This window comes from Limanda limanda, chromosome 17 (assembly GCF_963576545.1).
Source record: "Limanda limanda chromosome 17, fLimLim1.1, whole genome shotgun sequence".
NCBI lineage: Eukaryota > Metazoa > Chordata > Actinopteri > Pleuronectiformes > Pleuronectidae > Limanda > Limanda limanda.
In genome coordinates, this window is record NC_083652.1 from 16,951,945 (window position 1) to 16,967,747 (window position 15,803).

Genomic DNA, 15,803 nt, shown 5'->3' on the forward strand with positions numbered 1-15,803 from the left:
TTTCTGTAAAACGTCTGGACACAGGTCTCACTCGAATGTAATTTACTGTGAACACATGTTTACCTGTTTAACACGATACAGTTTCACAACGCTTTAAGTACATGGTGATATTTGGACACTGACCAGAATTTCAACTTAGTCAAACATTATTAAAACTCGGCAACATAATGCCCTATCTGAAACCAGGACCTGAGATAAAAATGTAATAAGAAGAAGGTCACATAATTGTGCGTATAATTTAACTTCTAACCAACCAGCTTAAAAAATGACCTTTTATCAGTATAATTGGAAATCTAAAAAAATATCAGCAAAAGATGTAAATACTAATTAAAGGTTAAGAGAAGAACAATGTCCAGTCACATAGTGAGGAAGAGAACAGTCCTCATGCTTAAGTTTGACTTGCACTCAAAGTCAAGGTCCATTAATCTCTTGAGGAGAGAAGAGACGTGCGGACTCTTGTTTGCACGCACGTTCCCTCAGGTTCTTCAAGACAAGATAATCACTTGCCCATTTAATATGAAAAGCAAAACTTCACAAGATTGCATGAGCTGACCAGCAGTGATATAGTTTCATCAACATAACCTCAGGCAACAGGTCCTCTTGTTGGAGATTTCCTGACCAGCTTGCAAGGACAACAATCATATCGCAAAACATACAGACGTAAAAAAATTGTATTCACAACAGAACCATATTTTGTGTATTTTGCTGCTTCACGGTGCCCCTATACCACTCATTGTATTGGAACTGTTGTTTGTGAAACACAGCCTGGATACACACTGGAGCCCTTTTACATATCACACCAGTGCACAGGCCACCTAGTGGCTACAGTAAGTAGTAATACTGCCATTCAGTAACAAACAACATTGTTCCTAAGTAAGGAGTTGTCTGAGGGCACGATAAAATGGGTAGAAAAATCATTAAATATTCAATTAATATATATTCTATGGTGGATTACTAAACATACTTTTGGCAGGTTTGTTGTGGTTTAAAATGTTGTTTGGTAGTTGTCCCAGTTTGCTGCTACTGGTGTTGGGCTAGTCATAAGATAATGCAGTAATGCTTTGTGGAATCACAAGGTATAAAAAAAACTATAAAAGATGTTAAGTTAATCATCAAACTCACATGGACAAGAATAAAGAAAAGTCAGTTTATTTTTATGAACAACACTGACTATAAAATATGAACTGCACATAAACCAGGTGGGATGATAACGTTTTTACTCACATTCTGCAATAAAGTTCCAGCTCACAAACAATGAAGAGTTAATATTTATTCTATGGTGGATTTCTAAACATATTTTTTGCATGTTTGTTGTGGTTCAAAATGTTGTTAAACATAGTCCCCCTAAAGACAGTGAAGATATAGACGATGGCCTCAGAGAGCAACGCACAGCCCAAACGTGTCCTGGTGACCGGTGCATCTGGGCTCATCGGCAAAGCCATCGAGCATGTGGTGCTAAATGAAGGTGGAAAACTTGAGGGAGAAGAGTGGTTCTTCATCTCTACTAAGGATGGAGATCTAAGGTAAGTTGCTTCTTACCTCCGTTTTACCCATTCACTCATTCTCTGAATTAATCGGTCAAAGGGTGATTCTTACGTGCAGGGGTGCATAAATGTTTGCCAAGGGAACAATGTCTTTTTTGTCTGAGACACACCTTGGATTCAATCTATGCAGAGCCTGAACGCAAGTGACATTGTAATAAATAATTTCCATGGAAGAGCACAGGTGGCAAGGAAATGGTGATAAAATAACCGTCACACTTGTTCACAGGGATGTCTCATCTGTGGATCATACATGTACACATACAGTTAACCCATACATATGTTTGTTTTCTCTCATGTGTACCTGCTAACGTGCGCAGTTCTCAAACCTGTAATTCCAGGTTGTAGCCAGACTGAAAATAGTTGTGGTGTTTAATCTGTGTAAATCTGAACAGGGATGTTGGACAGACCAAGGCTGTGTTTGAGAAGCATCAACCCACTCATGTCATCCACCTTGCTGCCAAAGTGGGAGGACTCTTTTTACACTTGAGGGAGAACCTTCAGTTTCTGGTGAGATAATGATGAAGTAGGATACAATGACTAATCCCATTCGTCAGAAAGTGCAAAGTGTTGCAGCAGAGTCTATTTTAACCTTACTGTAAAAATCTGGTCGATGGAAAATATGATCTTTTTAACTGTGATGGTCAGTCACTGACAGTCTGACACCTTCACAGAGGGAAAACGTGAAGATCGATGACAATGTACTGCACACAGCCCATGAGATGGACGTCACCAAGGTCGTGTCTTGCCTGTCAAATTGTATCTTCCCTGACAAAATTACATATCCCATCGACGAGACCATGGTGAGCCTCTTTAAGGCGTGTTATTATATTGTATAGTCTATGTTGTAGCGATTGTCTCAATGACACCAAACCCTGAACGAACTTATTAGGATGAATAAAACTGGTGTAACTTGATCTTTACTGTGATTCTCCACTCTTCAAGGTTCACGAGGGGCCACCTCATCAGTCCAACTATGGATACGCATATGCTAAAAGAATGATAGACATTAGAAACAGGTAAGCAGTATAAACAGGGATGTGTTCTGAAGATTTGTTTGACCGGTTTGCTTTTGTTTGCTTTTATTCATCCTGTAGTTTAGCAGCTGCACTATTCAAAATGTCTCATAGTCTGTAATACAATGAGCTCCAGGTGCACAAATACCACTAACTTCTCTCATTTCAGACCAGTTCACTACCTGACCTAATGTCTGTTCTGAAGTTGAGCGCTTCAACTGAACTTAGTCTGATCCTTTGTGTGTGATCATGTGTCTGTGTGTGTGTGTGTGAGTGTGTGTGTGTGTGTGTGTGTGTATGTGTGTGTGTTTGTGTGTGTGTGCGTGTGTGTTGACAGGGCATACTTTCAGCAGTATGGACGCTGTTTCACATCGGTTATCCCGACCAATGTGTTCGGGCCCCATGACAACTTCACTGCAGAAAATGGCCATGTGCTGTCAGCCGTCATTGGCAAGACTTACAAAGCCAAACGTGAGAAACTCGCTAGTACTGATCCATCAATGATTCCCACACACAGACTACAAGCAGTTAAAGAGTGGATTTTCTCCTCTGTCTCTCACAGTGGATGGAACTCAGATGAACATGTGTGGCTCTGGAAAGGCTCGTAGGCAGTTCATCTATTCTCTGGTAAAGTATCTGTGCGTTGGAACCTGCGTGTGAATGAACAGTACATGTTTTTAATGGCAACTTAGAAAATCTTGTAACACAATGAACACAATTTAACATGTCTAATAAGAAAGTTCAATTGTTTGTGTTTATTCTCAGGACATGGCTCGTGTAATAATTTGGGTCATGAGAGAATATAAAGAGGTCGAGCCTCTTATCATCTCTGGTGAGCACAGCGCCGCGCTCACCCTTCATTTGCATAATGTGCACATTGTAAATATCTTAGGTGATACAACACAAGTAGGATTTTAGTTATTAATTCGAAACATACAGGAGTGACACACTTTGTGCACTGCTCATTCATTTTTCACTGTTGGTTTCATTTCAGTGGGGGCGGAAGAGGAGATCTCCATCAAAGAGGCCGTCGAGATGGTAGCAGAGTGTTTGGACTTCAAGGGCAAAATAGAGGTATCTTTCAAACATTAACATCCAGCGATTCAGCTCCAAATTATTTGCGAATGAACAAAATATGTGTGGCTGTGGAAGTAAGTGGAGCCAGACTATACTGCAGCCTGTTCAGGTCAAAACAGCCACCATGACCATGTTGGTTTTCCCTTGACTCTTCCCATCAGTACGACAACACCATGTCTGACGGCCAATTGAAGAAAACGGCCAACATCGCCAAGCTGAGAGGCTACCTTCCTGACTTCGCCTTCACACCCGTTAGAGAAGGTCAGAGTCAATTGTGCTGTGCATCTTAACGATGAAATGGATATGTAATATTTATGCATTCTACTTAATGCTAAGTGTTGTGTGGCAGCAGGACAAATCGATCAGTACATGTGGAGTTGTGTAAACTTTATGTATCCAAGTGAAGGTAACCTGTCCTTGTTTCTGTCTTTCCAGCCATAAAGATGACCTGCGACTGGTTCGTGGAGAACTACAACACTGCAAACAAATAAATGTATACACGTTTCATAAATATCTAATTATATGTTTCTTTCTAAATCAATGTTTCGGATTTCCAATTTTGTAGGTTTTCTTTTTGGATTCATATGAAAATTAGCGGTGGTTGATATAATTTATGAAACCTTAAGGTCATTCTAACCCTGATCTAAGCAATAAAGAAGATTTTTTTTTTAAAATGCTGTTGTTTGTATTTAATATTGAAGAAACTATAAGTATCAGAACACAGATAAATAGTAAGATGATGTGCAGTTCAAACATAACCAGTATTAACAGATACTGCTGTTGTTATTTGGTGCAATGCAGATAAAACTGAATGATATCAAAAGTATTTCAGTTACAAATTTGGAAAAGCACAGGGTATGTTTTCACCTGTTTGCTTATTTGTTGGATTATTTGCATCAAAGATTACACAATGAAGGAATGGATGACCATAGAATTGGATGGAATATTCTTTTATATGGGCAAGGAAAGAATCATGATGTAGATAAAGCTCAGTGGCGGATCCATGAATTAGTTTTGACTTTCTTTAACATTGTGAGATGTTTTCAAGTCCCCCCCCTCCCCCCCACTGAAATATTCATGGCTCTTGATGACACACATCAGGCACATTTAGGGAACTTATATCTATGAGTGTGTAACAGCTTGAGGCTTGATTGAATTTAAAGTGTTATTACAACGTTTGTGTAGCAACCGTTGAACATGAAGGATATGGGGTATTATATAAATATTCATTCACAATGCTTTGCTGATATATGTAAAAATATATCTCACTTTCTTCACTTTTCTTTGCTGCTGTCTTTCTGTGATCTGAAGAGAGACAGCCACGACCCATTGGTCTGTAGTGTGGGCGGAGCTGTGTGCCCTGACGCCAGTTCAAGTGGCGTAAGCTATTTGCATATTTCCTAAATATTTAGCTTTACATTGACATTTAACATTTAGATTTAACATTAACATTTTAGATGAAACATTTACATTTATATTTAACATTTAACATTTACATTAAGACATAACAATTCCATTTAGATTCAACCTTCAAATTTGTAATTAATATTTCGATTTAACTTTTAACATTTAATAATTAGATTTAACATTTAGATTTAGATTGAATATTTATGTTTAACATTTAACTTCTACATATTGATATATCATTTAACATTCAACTTATATATAACATGAATTTCTGTCTTGAATGTGAGGACAATATTCTAAACGTGAGGAAAGTGAGCTAAATATTTTAAATATATCAGCGAAAACATTGTGAATTAATATTTACATTTGGAACCCCATAGAAGGAAGCTCCAGATATGGTCGAGCTAGGCAATAGCAGGCAATTTTATTTGTTAAGGGCAAGTTTATAGGTTCCTTCTCACGTTTGGCAGCTGTTGCCTTTAAAAGCACAAGTCCTGTTTCTTCTTCATTTGTATTCGCAGGGATTTGTTAGATATTTACATGAAACCTTCTCCATCAAGTCAGTTTTACAAGACAAAACTGCACGCGTGCACGGCGTCTCCTGAGGTGCTTCACTATTTGTATCTCAGGTAAATACAACAGATTGGTGCATTTGATTCCCCTGAGCTCATATACTTTACTATTATATTACCCCCCTCTAACTCATCATGCTATGACACATAACTGTTTTTTTAGCTTAATATTAAATTTAGCTTAACATTTTACTTATTTGGTTTTACAAAATCAGTTGGAAGACTGAAGACTTAAGTTCTCTTCCGTCCAGGGGGAATCTCTTAGATTTGTTCAACAAAACATAACGTATTGTAACACAACATAATACAACACAAATAAAATATGACACATCATAACACAATTATAAAATGACAGAATATGAAACAACACAAAATAACTTAACATTACTCTAATATAACATGACAGAACATGACATGACACAACACAAATATAAGATAACACAACACAAATTAAACATGGCACAACACAACATATCATAACATGACACTAAGATTAGACAATATAAGGTAAAGCATCATGACAAACTGCCACTATAAGTTCTGTGTCTGCATTCGACCATTTCATCTTCAGTCCTTTTTGATTGCAGTGCAGTGAGCACTCTCCCCTCCTCACGTCTTGACAGGAGCTTTGTTAAACTTAAAGCTTTTCCATGGCAAGAAAGTGAATTTGCATTGTTTTTTGCATTGGTGCCAAACCTTGTAAAAACAACTTTTGGCTGCAGTGCAAATTTCTAAAATCTACATGGGAGGTAGCTTTAACAGACACAATTGCTGTTTGACTGAGAGCGACCTGCCATGATGAACTGCTGCACCTGCATACTTCTCTTAGGTAAGTTTATTCATGTTTTCTATACAGAGGCAAGATAATTAAGATTGACCTGATTTTCCACTTTGATTTGTATCTGGGTATACGGGATCTGATCTTCGTCTAAGTCTCCAGGAAAGAAGCACACGATGTGTTTACGATTATAACCCACAAGCAATTGTAATTTTTGTGTTGTGCGACTCTTTACCATGGTGGCGGAAAAAGTAAGCGAGCCTTTGTATTTGATAAGAAGATCAAACAAGCAATATCCCAAAACAAGATCAGCTGCAGATCCGAACTGTAACTTTGGACCATAGCTCCTACAGAACCGTTTCAGCTCAGCCATACTTTTAGGACATCTGGTGTCAAAATGTCTCTTGAGCTCGTCCCACAGCGTCTCGGCTAAAAAAAAGACTGATTTTCATTGTTTTCATTGTCATATTATTATTATTATTATTATTATGTTATTCAGTATGTTATTATTTACATTTTAATTAAAATTGATGTGACAATACAGCATATTTAGAAAGATTCATATAGAAATACTGGTAATTCCAAAAATCCAAATTTTCTTGATCTTTTCTCGCCTACGTACTTGATCAAATATAATCATTTTGTGTAATAGATATACATTATTACACTAAATTAAACTACAGAACACTTGTATGTTCTTGTGGACACATCCACTAAGAGACAAATCAGCTTCAAAATCCTCTGAATCAGTTTAATCTGCACCTGGATTCAGATTCACATCCAAAGTGAAAAGACAATCACGTCATATCAAAATCAGTTTAAGTACATTTAAAAAAAAGTATGCTGTGCTTCCAAAAACATTATTTTGAACCCCAAAGTGATGCTATAATGTGCAGTGTGATCTTGTAGCCTAGCAAATGCAAATGTTCTCTTGTGTATGAATGGGTTCATACATTTTCCATGTATTAATTTTCCTTTGTTGAATTATAAGGCAGACATTCTTCTGGTTAATAGTTGGACGTGGACATATGCAAATGCATCATGTATTTGATGTATGTTGAGAAGTTCCCTTTTTGAAACCGCTGACATTACTTTGCAGAAACACTTGTTTCCACTTTGTGCTTCACAGGTTCACTCCTCCCCCTCGGCCACTGCGTCTTTCCTAATGGTATGGCTGATATTTAAATTGTAAACATCAGAGTTTGGCTATGGTTGAAATGTTTGTGTTGGTTCTTTTTTAACACTCACACTTTCACCTCCTGCTGTTTCCCGTAGGTTCTTGTAACGGATACGGGACCATAACTGACCCATGGCGCAATCTATTATTTCAATCAACCTCCTTCACTGGCTACCCAAACAACGATGCACCACTTCTCAAAAAGTGGTGGCGCTTCACAGGGATTGGTGGAGACAGAATCATTAATTCATGCCCCACTAGGCCTGCTGGTGGGACACCTTATCCTGCTTATACTTCATTTGCATATCCAACAAATGAATCTGAAACTCCAACACAAGGGACTACATATGGCCATGCTGGAGGCTGCACTAATTATCCTAACACCATGAATGTGGTGCTCTGTCCTGGAGGATTCTACATCTACAAACCAGAAACTCACACATATGGCAATTTAGGATATGTTACCTGTAAGAAATGATTACTCGTGGACACTCTTTGCTTGATATTGACCCATGTGCTGCTAACTGCAGTTAACGAGACCTACTTGTCACCATGAATATCATTTGTGGGTTGTTTGTGTGTGCGTGTGTGTTGACTCTATTTAGATCACTATGAGTGTAACTCAGAATCCTGCGGACCGCTTGCTGTCTGCGTTTCTGGGGGGGGTTGTTCTTGCGTACTCGGTTATGAAATTCCTCCTGCACACCGACCCACTGGAGATTCGTACGGTTGTGTTGGTAAGTGCATTTTATTAAATTTGTACTGGAGGGCATGTGCTATACTTCCCGTCTGGAACTCCTGTCTGCAACATCTCTCGACAGACATAAATGAGTGTTCGACGACTGCAGAACCTTGTGGTCCTTCCTCCGATTGTACCAACAACCAGGGATCATACGTCTGTACCTGTGTGAAAGGATACATTGCCACAAATACAAATTTACCAGCTGGAACTTCCAACGAATGCATAGGTACAAAACTCTCTACACTGTCTATCTCAATGAGAGCGCGTTTCTCTTGAGCTGCTGTGGCATCGCTGTCTTTTTTTCTTTATAGATATTAACGAGTGCCTTGAAAGACCCTGTGGAGACCAGGGGACCTGTACCAACGCACCAGCAACCTTTTCGTGTAAATGCAATAAAGGCTACAAAGTTGTACTCGAGGCAAGACCAATTTGCCAAGGTATGTTTACAGCACTGTTACACTTAACCGTGTTTTAGAGAACAATTAATAAAACAACAATCACCAGGCAAATTTGATCTTGTTGACTGGACAGAGTCGCCAATTAGAAACAGTATTGATCATTGAGTCTTTTCTTCGCCACACACTCCTATATAATACTTGAACTTAGATTCCCATCTGTTTAACACTTAGGCCCCTTTTCCACTGGTCAAAAAACTATTGCAGTGCTTTGGTTTTGGTATAAATCCACATCATAGACGTGACCCTTGTCCCCACTGTGTTAACTGTTCTCTCCTCAGATATTGACGAGTGTGTCAGCCCCACCATCTGTGGCCCTGATTCTATTTGCACCAATGTACCTGGCACTCATAACTGCAAGTGTCAACCGGGCTATGAACCAACGGACCCAGAGCTCGAGCCTGACCAGATCAACATCTGTATCGGTATTTGGAGCAGCTGGAAAAACTGCAAAATCCAGTGTCAACTTTTTCTTGCTCTTAAGACATGTCAAGAGTCGTACGTGAAATTGTGTGTTTGATTGTTTGAATTGTAATTGGCAGATGTTGACGAGTGTGTCCAATTCAATGGCATCTGTGGACCTTATTCCAACTGCTCAAACATCATCGGAGCGCATCTCTGTTTCTGCTTCTCTGGTTTTCGGCTGGAAATCAAACCCAAGGATATAGCCAGCAAATCTAACCCATGCACAGGTGTGTATGTGCGCAGACTATAGACCTATTCGACATATGATTTTAGTATCATAGATATTACTTTCATGTGTGTGTGTTTTCTTTGTCTACAGATATAGATGAGTGCACTGAGACACCAGGAATATGTGGAATACAAACTACATGCACCAATGTCCCCGGGACCTTCTATTGCTCTTGTCCAGAGGGATTCTACCCATCAACAGGAATTGTGTGGACGCTGGGTACTTCATATTGTAAAAGTAAGATTGGATGCAATCGGTTGAAGCTGTAGCAACACACTGACATGTCCTGATGTGAAGAAGATCCTATTTTTTTATTTTTTATTTTCTCCTGCACCGACTCATCAGGTATTCAGAAGATTCTAGATGAGATAGACGTCCCAGAGGTAAATATGACGGCAAAGTGACATCGTCATAGCAATAACTAGTTTCCCTTTTCCACGAAAACACGTGTGTAAGACAACACAGAATTTAATTAAAACCAAGAAAACTTTAAAATCTGTATTAGGAGTCTGTCAGAATCCAATCTAGGGGTCATTGCTTGTGGATAGATCAAAGATACTATTGGCGTGACTTACTACTTATCACATTCACAAAGAAATAGTTTGGATAGTGGCCCTTTTGTGTTATAATCATTCAGTACGGTGGATTTAAGTTTAAAGTTAGTCCTGCACCACACACACCCAAAATTCAGTGATTGTGATTACTATACATGAACTGTGACACTTTTCGTATTGGCTGCAGGGAGAGACCCCAGAGAGAGCTTTTCTTGGCAATATGGATCGACAGCTGAAAAACAATTCAGGCCTGGTCTTACCAGGACCGGTAAGTGGAAAACTCAGCGATGTTTCCTCTGTAGAAACCTTTGAAAAGACAAGATTGTATCTGCTAAGTTTTAATTGGTTTCATCAAAGATATAATATATAAGAATTCTTCTTAAAAATGTCTTCAAATGATCAAACATATAATGATAATGTTCGTACATCATCCAAAATGTTTCCAACAATGTTCAAACCAAGAGAAAACCACAATTTGTGGATCATGATATGATGCAGACCAATAGACTAAATGATCTGCAGGGGGTTTAAAGTGTGACCCGCAGAAAAGCAGACTTCAGAATATGAGAGGACATCTTAGACACCGGGAGATTTTCTGCAACACTTTTGTTATTGTTTTGATTGTGAGACCTCATGGGTCAAACTTACATATTGCATGTTTAAGATAAGGTCCTGGTCACACAAGTTTCCTGAAGAGCTTGGTTCCCTTAAGATAAACCGGACATTGATTAAACTCCAGTTTAAGTTTTGCTAATGTTGTGTGGATCAATCAATCATCAATCAAATTGTATTTGACTCATATTCACAAATCACAATTGGTCTCGTAGGGCTTTTACAAGGTGTGACATCCTCTGCCCTTAACCCTCAACAAGAGTAAAACTAAAAAAAAAAAACTTTTAACAGGGGTTAAAAGAATGTAGAAACCTCAGCGAGAGCCACATGTGAGGGATCCCTCTCCCAGGTCGGACAGAAGTGCACTAGGTGCCACGTGTAAAGGAGAACATCAGCAAGATAAGAGTATTTGCAGCATTGATTAGAATACACTACACTTTGTAGCATAATGCAAGGTCAATGAATTGATGGATTATTGTCAGTAATGGTCGAGTATCTGAGGATAAATATTACATAACAAGCAGTCTTGATGTAATAATAGTCTATGGTCTGCATCCACCACGATCATGATCCAACATCAGCTGCCACCTCGTTGTGGTCCACCACCGCCATCAGATGCCAGCACGATATAGAATCCATCATACAGGATTTGGATGACACTGCATTTACCTTATTCTCCCACTCTCTCTTGTGCTCCCTCTGCAGATTGTGGCAAACAGCTTCACAGCATCTATGGTACAACAAATAATGTGTTTAACGTTTTTTATACTAATTTGTGATCGCAACATCAGCCTGCTGAGTAATTTCTCACAAATATTTGACTTGTTAAAGGAAGTGGTAGGATTTGGACCACATGCCAGGTCATTCAAAATGAGCAGTGCTGGCGATGGAGACACCGGCAGTATGATGCTGGAAATCTCAGACCGCTTAGTGTCCGGGATGGTGGTCTCAGGTCAGAATCAATCCAAGACCAACGTGAGGAGTTCAACTCTGGGTAAGATCCACTCTTCTGACTTGACTTCCGGCCTTTGCAGTGTGTGTACCGGGAGGATTTCAATTAAAGCTGTTGTAACATTAATGTGTGTGTTAGATTTAAGTCTTGAAACTATTGGACCCGGAAACAGCCTAGGGGAGAACTCTCTTCTCTCTGCTAATGGAAACACCATGCAGATCGACCTAGAAGGTCTCGCCAAAAACAACAATGGTGAGTGAACGTGAACAATTAAAAAGGCTGCCGATAATGAACTGGTTCAGAAAATAGACTCTGCTGCAACACTTTGCACTTTCTGACGAATGGGATTAGTCATTGTATCCTACTTCATCATTATCTCACCAGAAACTGAAGGTTCTCCCTCAAGTGTAAAAAGAGTCCTCCCACTTTGGCAGCAAGGTGGATGACATGAGTGGGTTGATGCTTCTCAAACACAGCCTTGGTCTGTCCAACATCCCTGTTCAGATTTACACAGATTAAACACCACAACTATTTTCAGTCTGGCTACAACCTGGAATTACAGGTTTGAGTACTGCGCACGTTAGCAGGTACACATGAGAGAAAACAAACATATGTATGGGTTAACTGTATGTGTACATGTATGATCCACAGATGAGACATCCCTGTGAACAAGTGTCACGGTTATTTTATCACCATTTCCTTGCCACCTGTGCTCTTCCATGGAAATGATTTATTACCATGTCACTTGCGTTCAGGCTCTGCATAGATCGAATCCAAGGTGTGTCTCAGACAAAAAAGACATTGTTCCCTTGGCAAACATTTATGCACCCCTGCACGTAAGAATCACCCTTTGACCGATTAATTCAGAGAATGAGTGAATGGGTAAAACGGGTGTGTTGCAGCCACAGATTCTACACGTTAGGTAGAAGCATTATGAAAAAAAGACAATAAGCTTATTGACATTTGCCCCGCCCTTTCAGTGACATCAACCCCATGAAGTCATGTGATTTCAGTCACAAGATGTCCATGCTAACTTATAGTAAAAAATCCTGTTGACTAGATTTAGCTGGACCAGGAAATAAACACACTGAAGCTTCAGTCTCCCACATTACCCAGATTCACCCACATGTGTTTAGGACAGCTTACTTTTAAACATTCACTCTCATAATGTAGAATAATTGAAGAAAATCACGACATGGGGTGTGTAAGTGTTGATATGTCGCGTGTGTATGAATTCCCAGATTCTGCAGCGGTTGCCTTCATGACGCTACAGGGGATGGAGAGTCTCCTCAGTCATCAATACTTCCATACAGAAAACAGGACAGAGATGTACTCTGACGTGATCACTGCCATCCTGCCCTTGATGAACAACACCAACCTCACGCAGCCCGTCAATTTCACCATCTTTCACAAGAAGGTGCGCTCCGGCTCAGAAATTGTTGTGAATCCAAAACTTTATATCAGAAACAAATTTCTCTGTTTTTTCCAGGACAGAGTGCTTGAGTCTGGCTTGGTTACCTGTGTGTACTGGGAGGACAAAACACAGGAGAGGAGCTCTGTACAGTGGTCAGTCGACGGCTGTGTGGTTGCATTCACAAACGAAAACTACACAGTGTGCAGCTGCACCCATCTCTCCACATTTGCCCTGATCCTGCAGATTGCGGAGGTATTTCATCGATTAGTGTGTGAATGTGTATTTGGGAATATGGGCTCCCACACCCAATATCACTCTCGTCACATCATATGTTGCCCTGTGCTCCGTGTGTTTTCAGCCTCCACCGGAGGATGACTTCTTAGAGTGGCTGAACCGGGTGTGTGTTTTTGTCGGCCTGTTCTTCTTTGCGCTCGCCATCCTCACCTTCCTGCTGTGCAGCTGGAACCCCAAGATCAACAACACCGCCCGTCTTCACCTCTGCCTCAACCTCGCCTTATCTCATCTCCTGCTGCTGTGGAACGACGAATACGTTGAACGGGAGGTACAGTAAGATCCAGAAGCAGATTGCTACCACTGCGAAAGGAATTGTGCTTGTTTGTCAATTTGTCAGTGGAATTACACAAAAAGTACTGAACCGATGCGTCCATGGACCGGGTATGAACCTATGCAGTACAATATTAGCACACATCCCAAAAGGGCGGGTTAAAGGGCTATGAGGTGCAGATCCAGCATTTGGACTTGAACCTACAAACAAACAAACACACAGGGGTGAAAACACAGCCTCCTTGGTGTAGGTTACAAACCGTTTCCAGAAGAATTCATTGATTCTTCTGTGTTTCCACAGCTGGCCTGCATTGTCATGGCCGGCCTGCTCCACTTCTTAATTGTGGCGAGTTTCTCGTGGATGCTGCTGGAGGCACTGCAGCTCTACCTGCTGGTCATGAGGCTCTCTAAAGTGCAGGTCATCCAGAGTGATGGCCTCCCCAGGCCTCTTCTCTACCTGGTCGGCTACGGTGTCCCCTTTGTCATTGTGGGTACTTCTGCTGTCGTGTATTCTGATGGATATGGTGCGACAAAGGCCAAGGTGTGAGTAGCATGAACAGTGATGCACATGTTGGTAGACTGTGAGCTTGTGATTAGGGTTTTGTATTTTAAAATGGATCGTTTGTTGTGTGTTGTGCAGGTGCTGGCTGTCGCAGGAACGCGGCTTCAACTGGGCTTTGTCAGGGCCGGTGATCACCGTCATTTGTGTGAGTCCACTATCTATGTGATTTAAAACAAGCAGCTGCAGTGAAGGATCATCGGGCCTCCTCCAGACTCATCTCACTCTTTTCCCTCTGTTAGTTAAACGGCATCTTGTTCTGTGCTACTTTGTGGAGTCTGAGACCGACCCTGGCCAACATGAAGAGTGACGTCTCTCAGTCTAAAGATACAAGGTGAATATTCATTCTGTCTGTGCAATACAATGGTTCATGTGCAATCCATTCACACACATTCTTTTCTTGTTTTTACACTGTCAGTATTAGTTTTATGTTCCATTCATAATTTTTATATCTCCGTACACGATCGCATATTTCCTATTATTACTTACTGATGCCTATGTCTGACTCTTGCTGTAATATTTCAAATTTCCCCATTGTGGGACTAATAGTACTAGAGTAGAGTATTATCTTATCTTATCTTATCTTATCTTATCTTATATTATCTCATCTTATCTTATCTTATCTTATCGTATCTTATCATATCTTATCTTGTCTTATCTTATCTTATCTTATCTTATCTTGTCTTATAAAGGTATTGCCAATACTGTGCCAAGAGTGTCATATAAGAGAGTAGACATATTATATATCTAAGCATATCTTAATTGTGACCATAATCCACGATCAGCTGCCACCACGATCACGATCCATCCTCAGCCCTGCACTCATCTTTGTATTTGTTTTGTTCACAGATTGATTGTGTTCAAGATCCTGTCCCAGTTCGTCATCCTGGGCTGCACCTGGATTCTGGGCCTGTACCAGGGGAATCTTTTCTTTCAGGTCCTCTTCATACTCCTTAACTCCCAGCAGGGCACCTTCCTCTTCATCGTCCACTGCCTGCTCAACAAGGAGGTAACATCACTCTCTCTGCTCTTGTCAACCTGACATCTGACATGTTTCATACGATGCCACCACTGACAATGACAGCAATCCGAACAGCCTGCCCTCCTTTCACTTGCATGAGCACACAACTCTGAACAGATTGTATTTCATTGTTTTTTCTATAGGTGAGAGAGGAATACATAAAATGGCTGACTTGTTCTTTCAACAAGCCCAGAGAAGGAGGATCTGTGGTGAGCTTGATTCTGTTTTATGTTAACTATACAAAAAGTCTCTTTGTGAAACTATAATTTGTACGATGTTGCATGGAGGTCACCTGTCTGTTAATGACGTATAAATTATATATTTCAACAGAAAGATGCTCCTTCAGTGTCCGAGGACTTCGACAAGGAAGATTAAACAGGCCATGGGAGATTTAACAGGATGATAAACCTAATACCTGCCGCAACTGTAGTGTCGTTATTAGTATTGGAATTATCATTCCGCTTTTAGGACCTTCTTATTAAACTGCGACTTATATATCAAACATGCAGTTATATACTCATGAAGTAGGCTCTGAATAAATGGTCTGGATTTCTTCACCGTCTCATTTGAATAGGGTTTACATGAGAGCTGGGGCACTGATATGTAAATTACATAGAATACACTCGGCTCTCCTGTCCCTTGAGTTTGTTTTGCAAAGCTTGACACAC

General features: G+C 40.2%; 2 protein-coding genes across 2 annotated transcripts; both read left to right on the top strand.

Moving 5' to 3' along the window:
- The first annotated feature begins 1,368 nt into the window (after positions 1–1,368).
- LOC133023419 (GDP-L-fucose synthase-like) lies at positions 1,369–4,125 on the top strand. Its single transcript, XM_061090447.1, has 10 exons — positions 1,369–1,523; positions 1,937–2,051; positions 2,216–2,344; positions 2,487–2,560; positions 2,895–3,028; positions 3,120–3,184; positions 3,323–3,389; positions 3,552–3,631; positions 3,796–3,895; positions 4,070–4,125. Exons 1-10 carry the CDS (start codon positions 1,369–1,371, stop codon positions 4,123–4,125), a joined length of 975 nt encoding a protein of 324 aa, XP_060946430.1.
- Positions 4,126–6,411: 2,286 nt separating this feature from the next.
- LOC133023690 (adhesion G protein-coupled receptor E2-like) lies at positions 6,412–15,510 on the top strand. The gene is made up of 22 exons (XM_061090761.1): positions 6,412–6,442; positions 7,667–8,035; positions 8,174–8,305; positions 8,390–8,536; positions 8,622–8,747; positions 9,047–9,190; positions 9,308–9,457; positions 9,550–9,696; positions 9,805–9,842; positions 10,201–10,281; positions 11,331–11,360; positions 11,457–11,619; positions 11,716–11,829; positions 12,819–12,994; positions 13,067–13,243; positions 13,350–13,553; positions 13,857–14,098; positions 14,196–14,262; positions 14,357–14,448; positions 14,964–15,123; positions 15,279–15,344; positions 15,466–15,510. Exons 1-22 carry the CDS (start codon positions 6,412–6,414, stop codon positions 15,508–15,510), a joined length of 2,901 nt encoding a protein of 966 aa, XP_060946744.1.
- Positions 15,511–15,803: the final 293 nt, after the last annotated feature.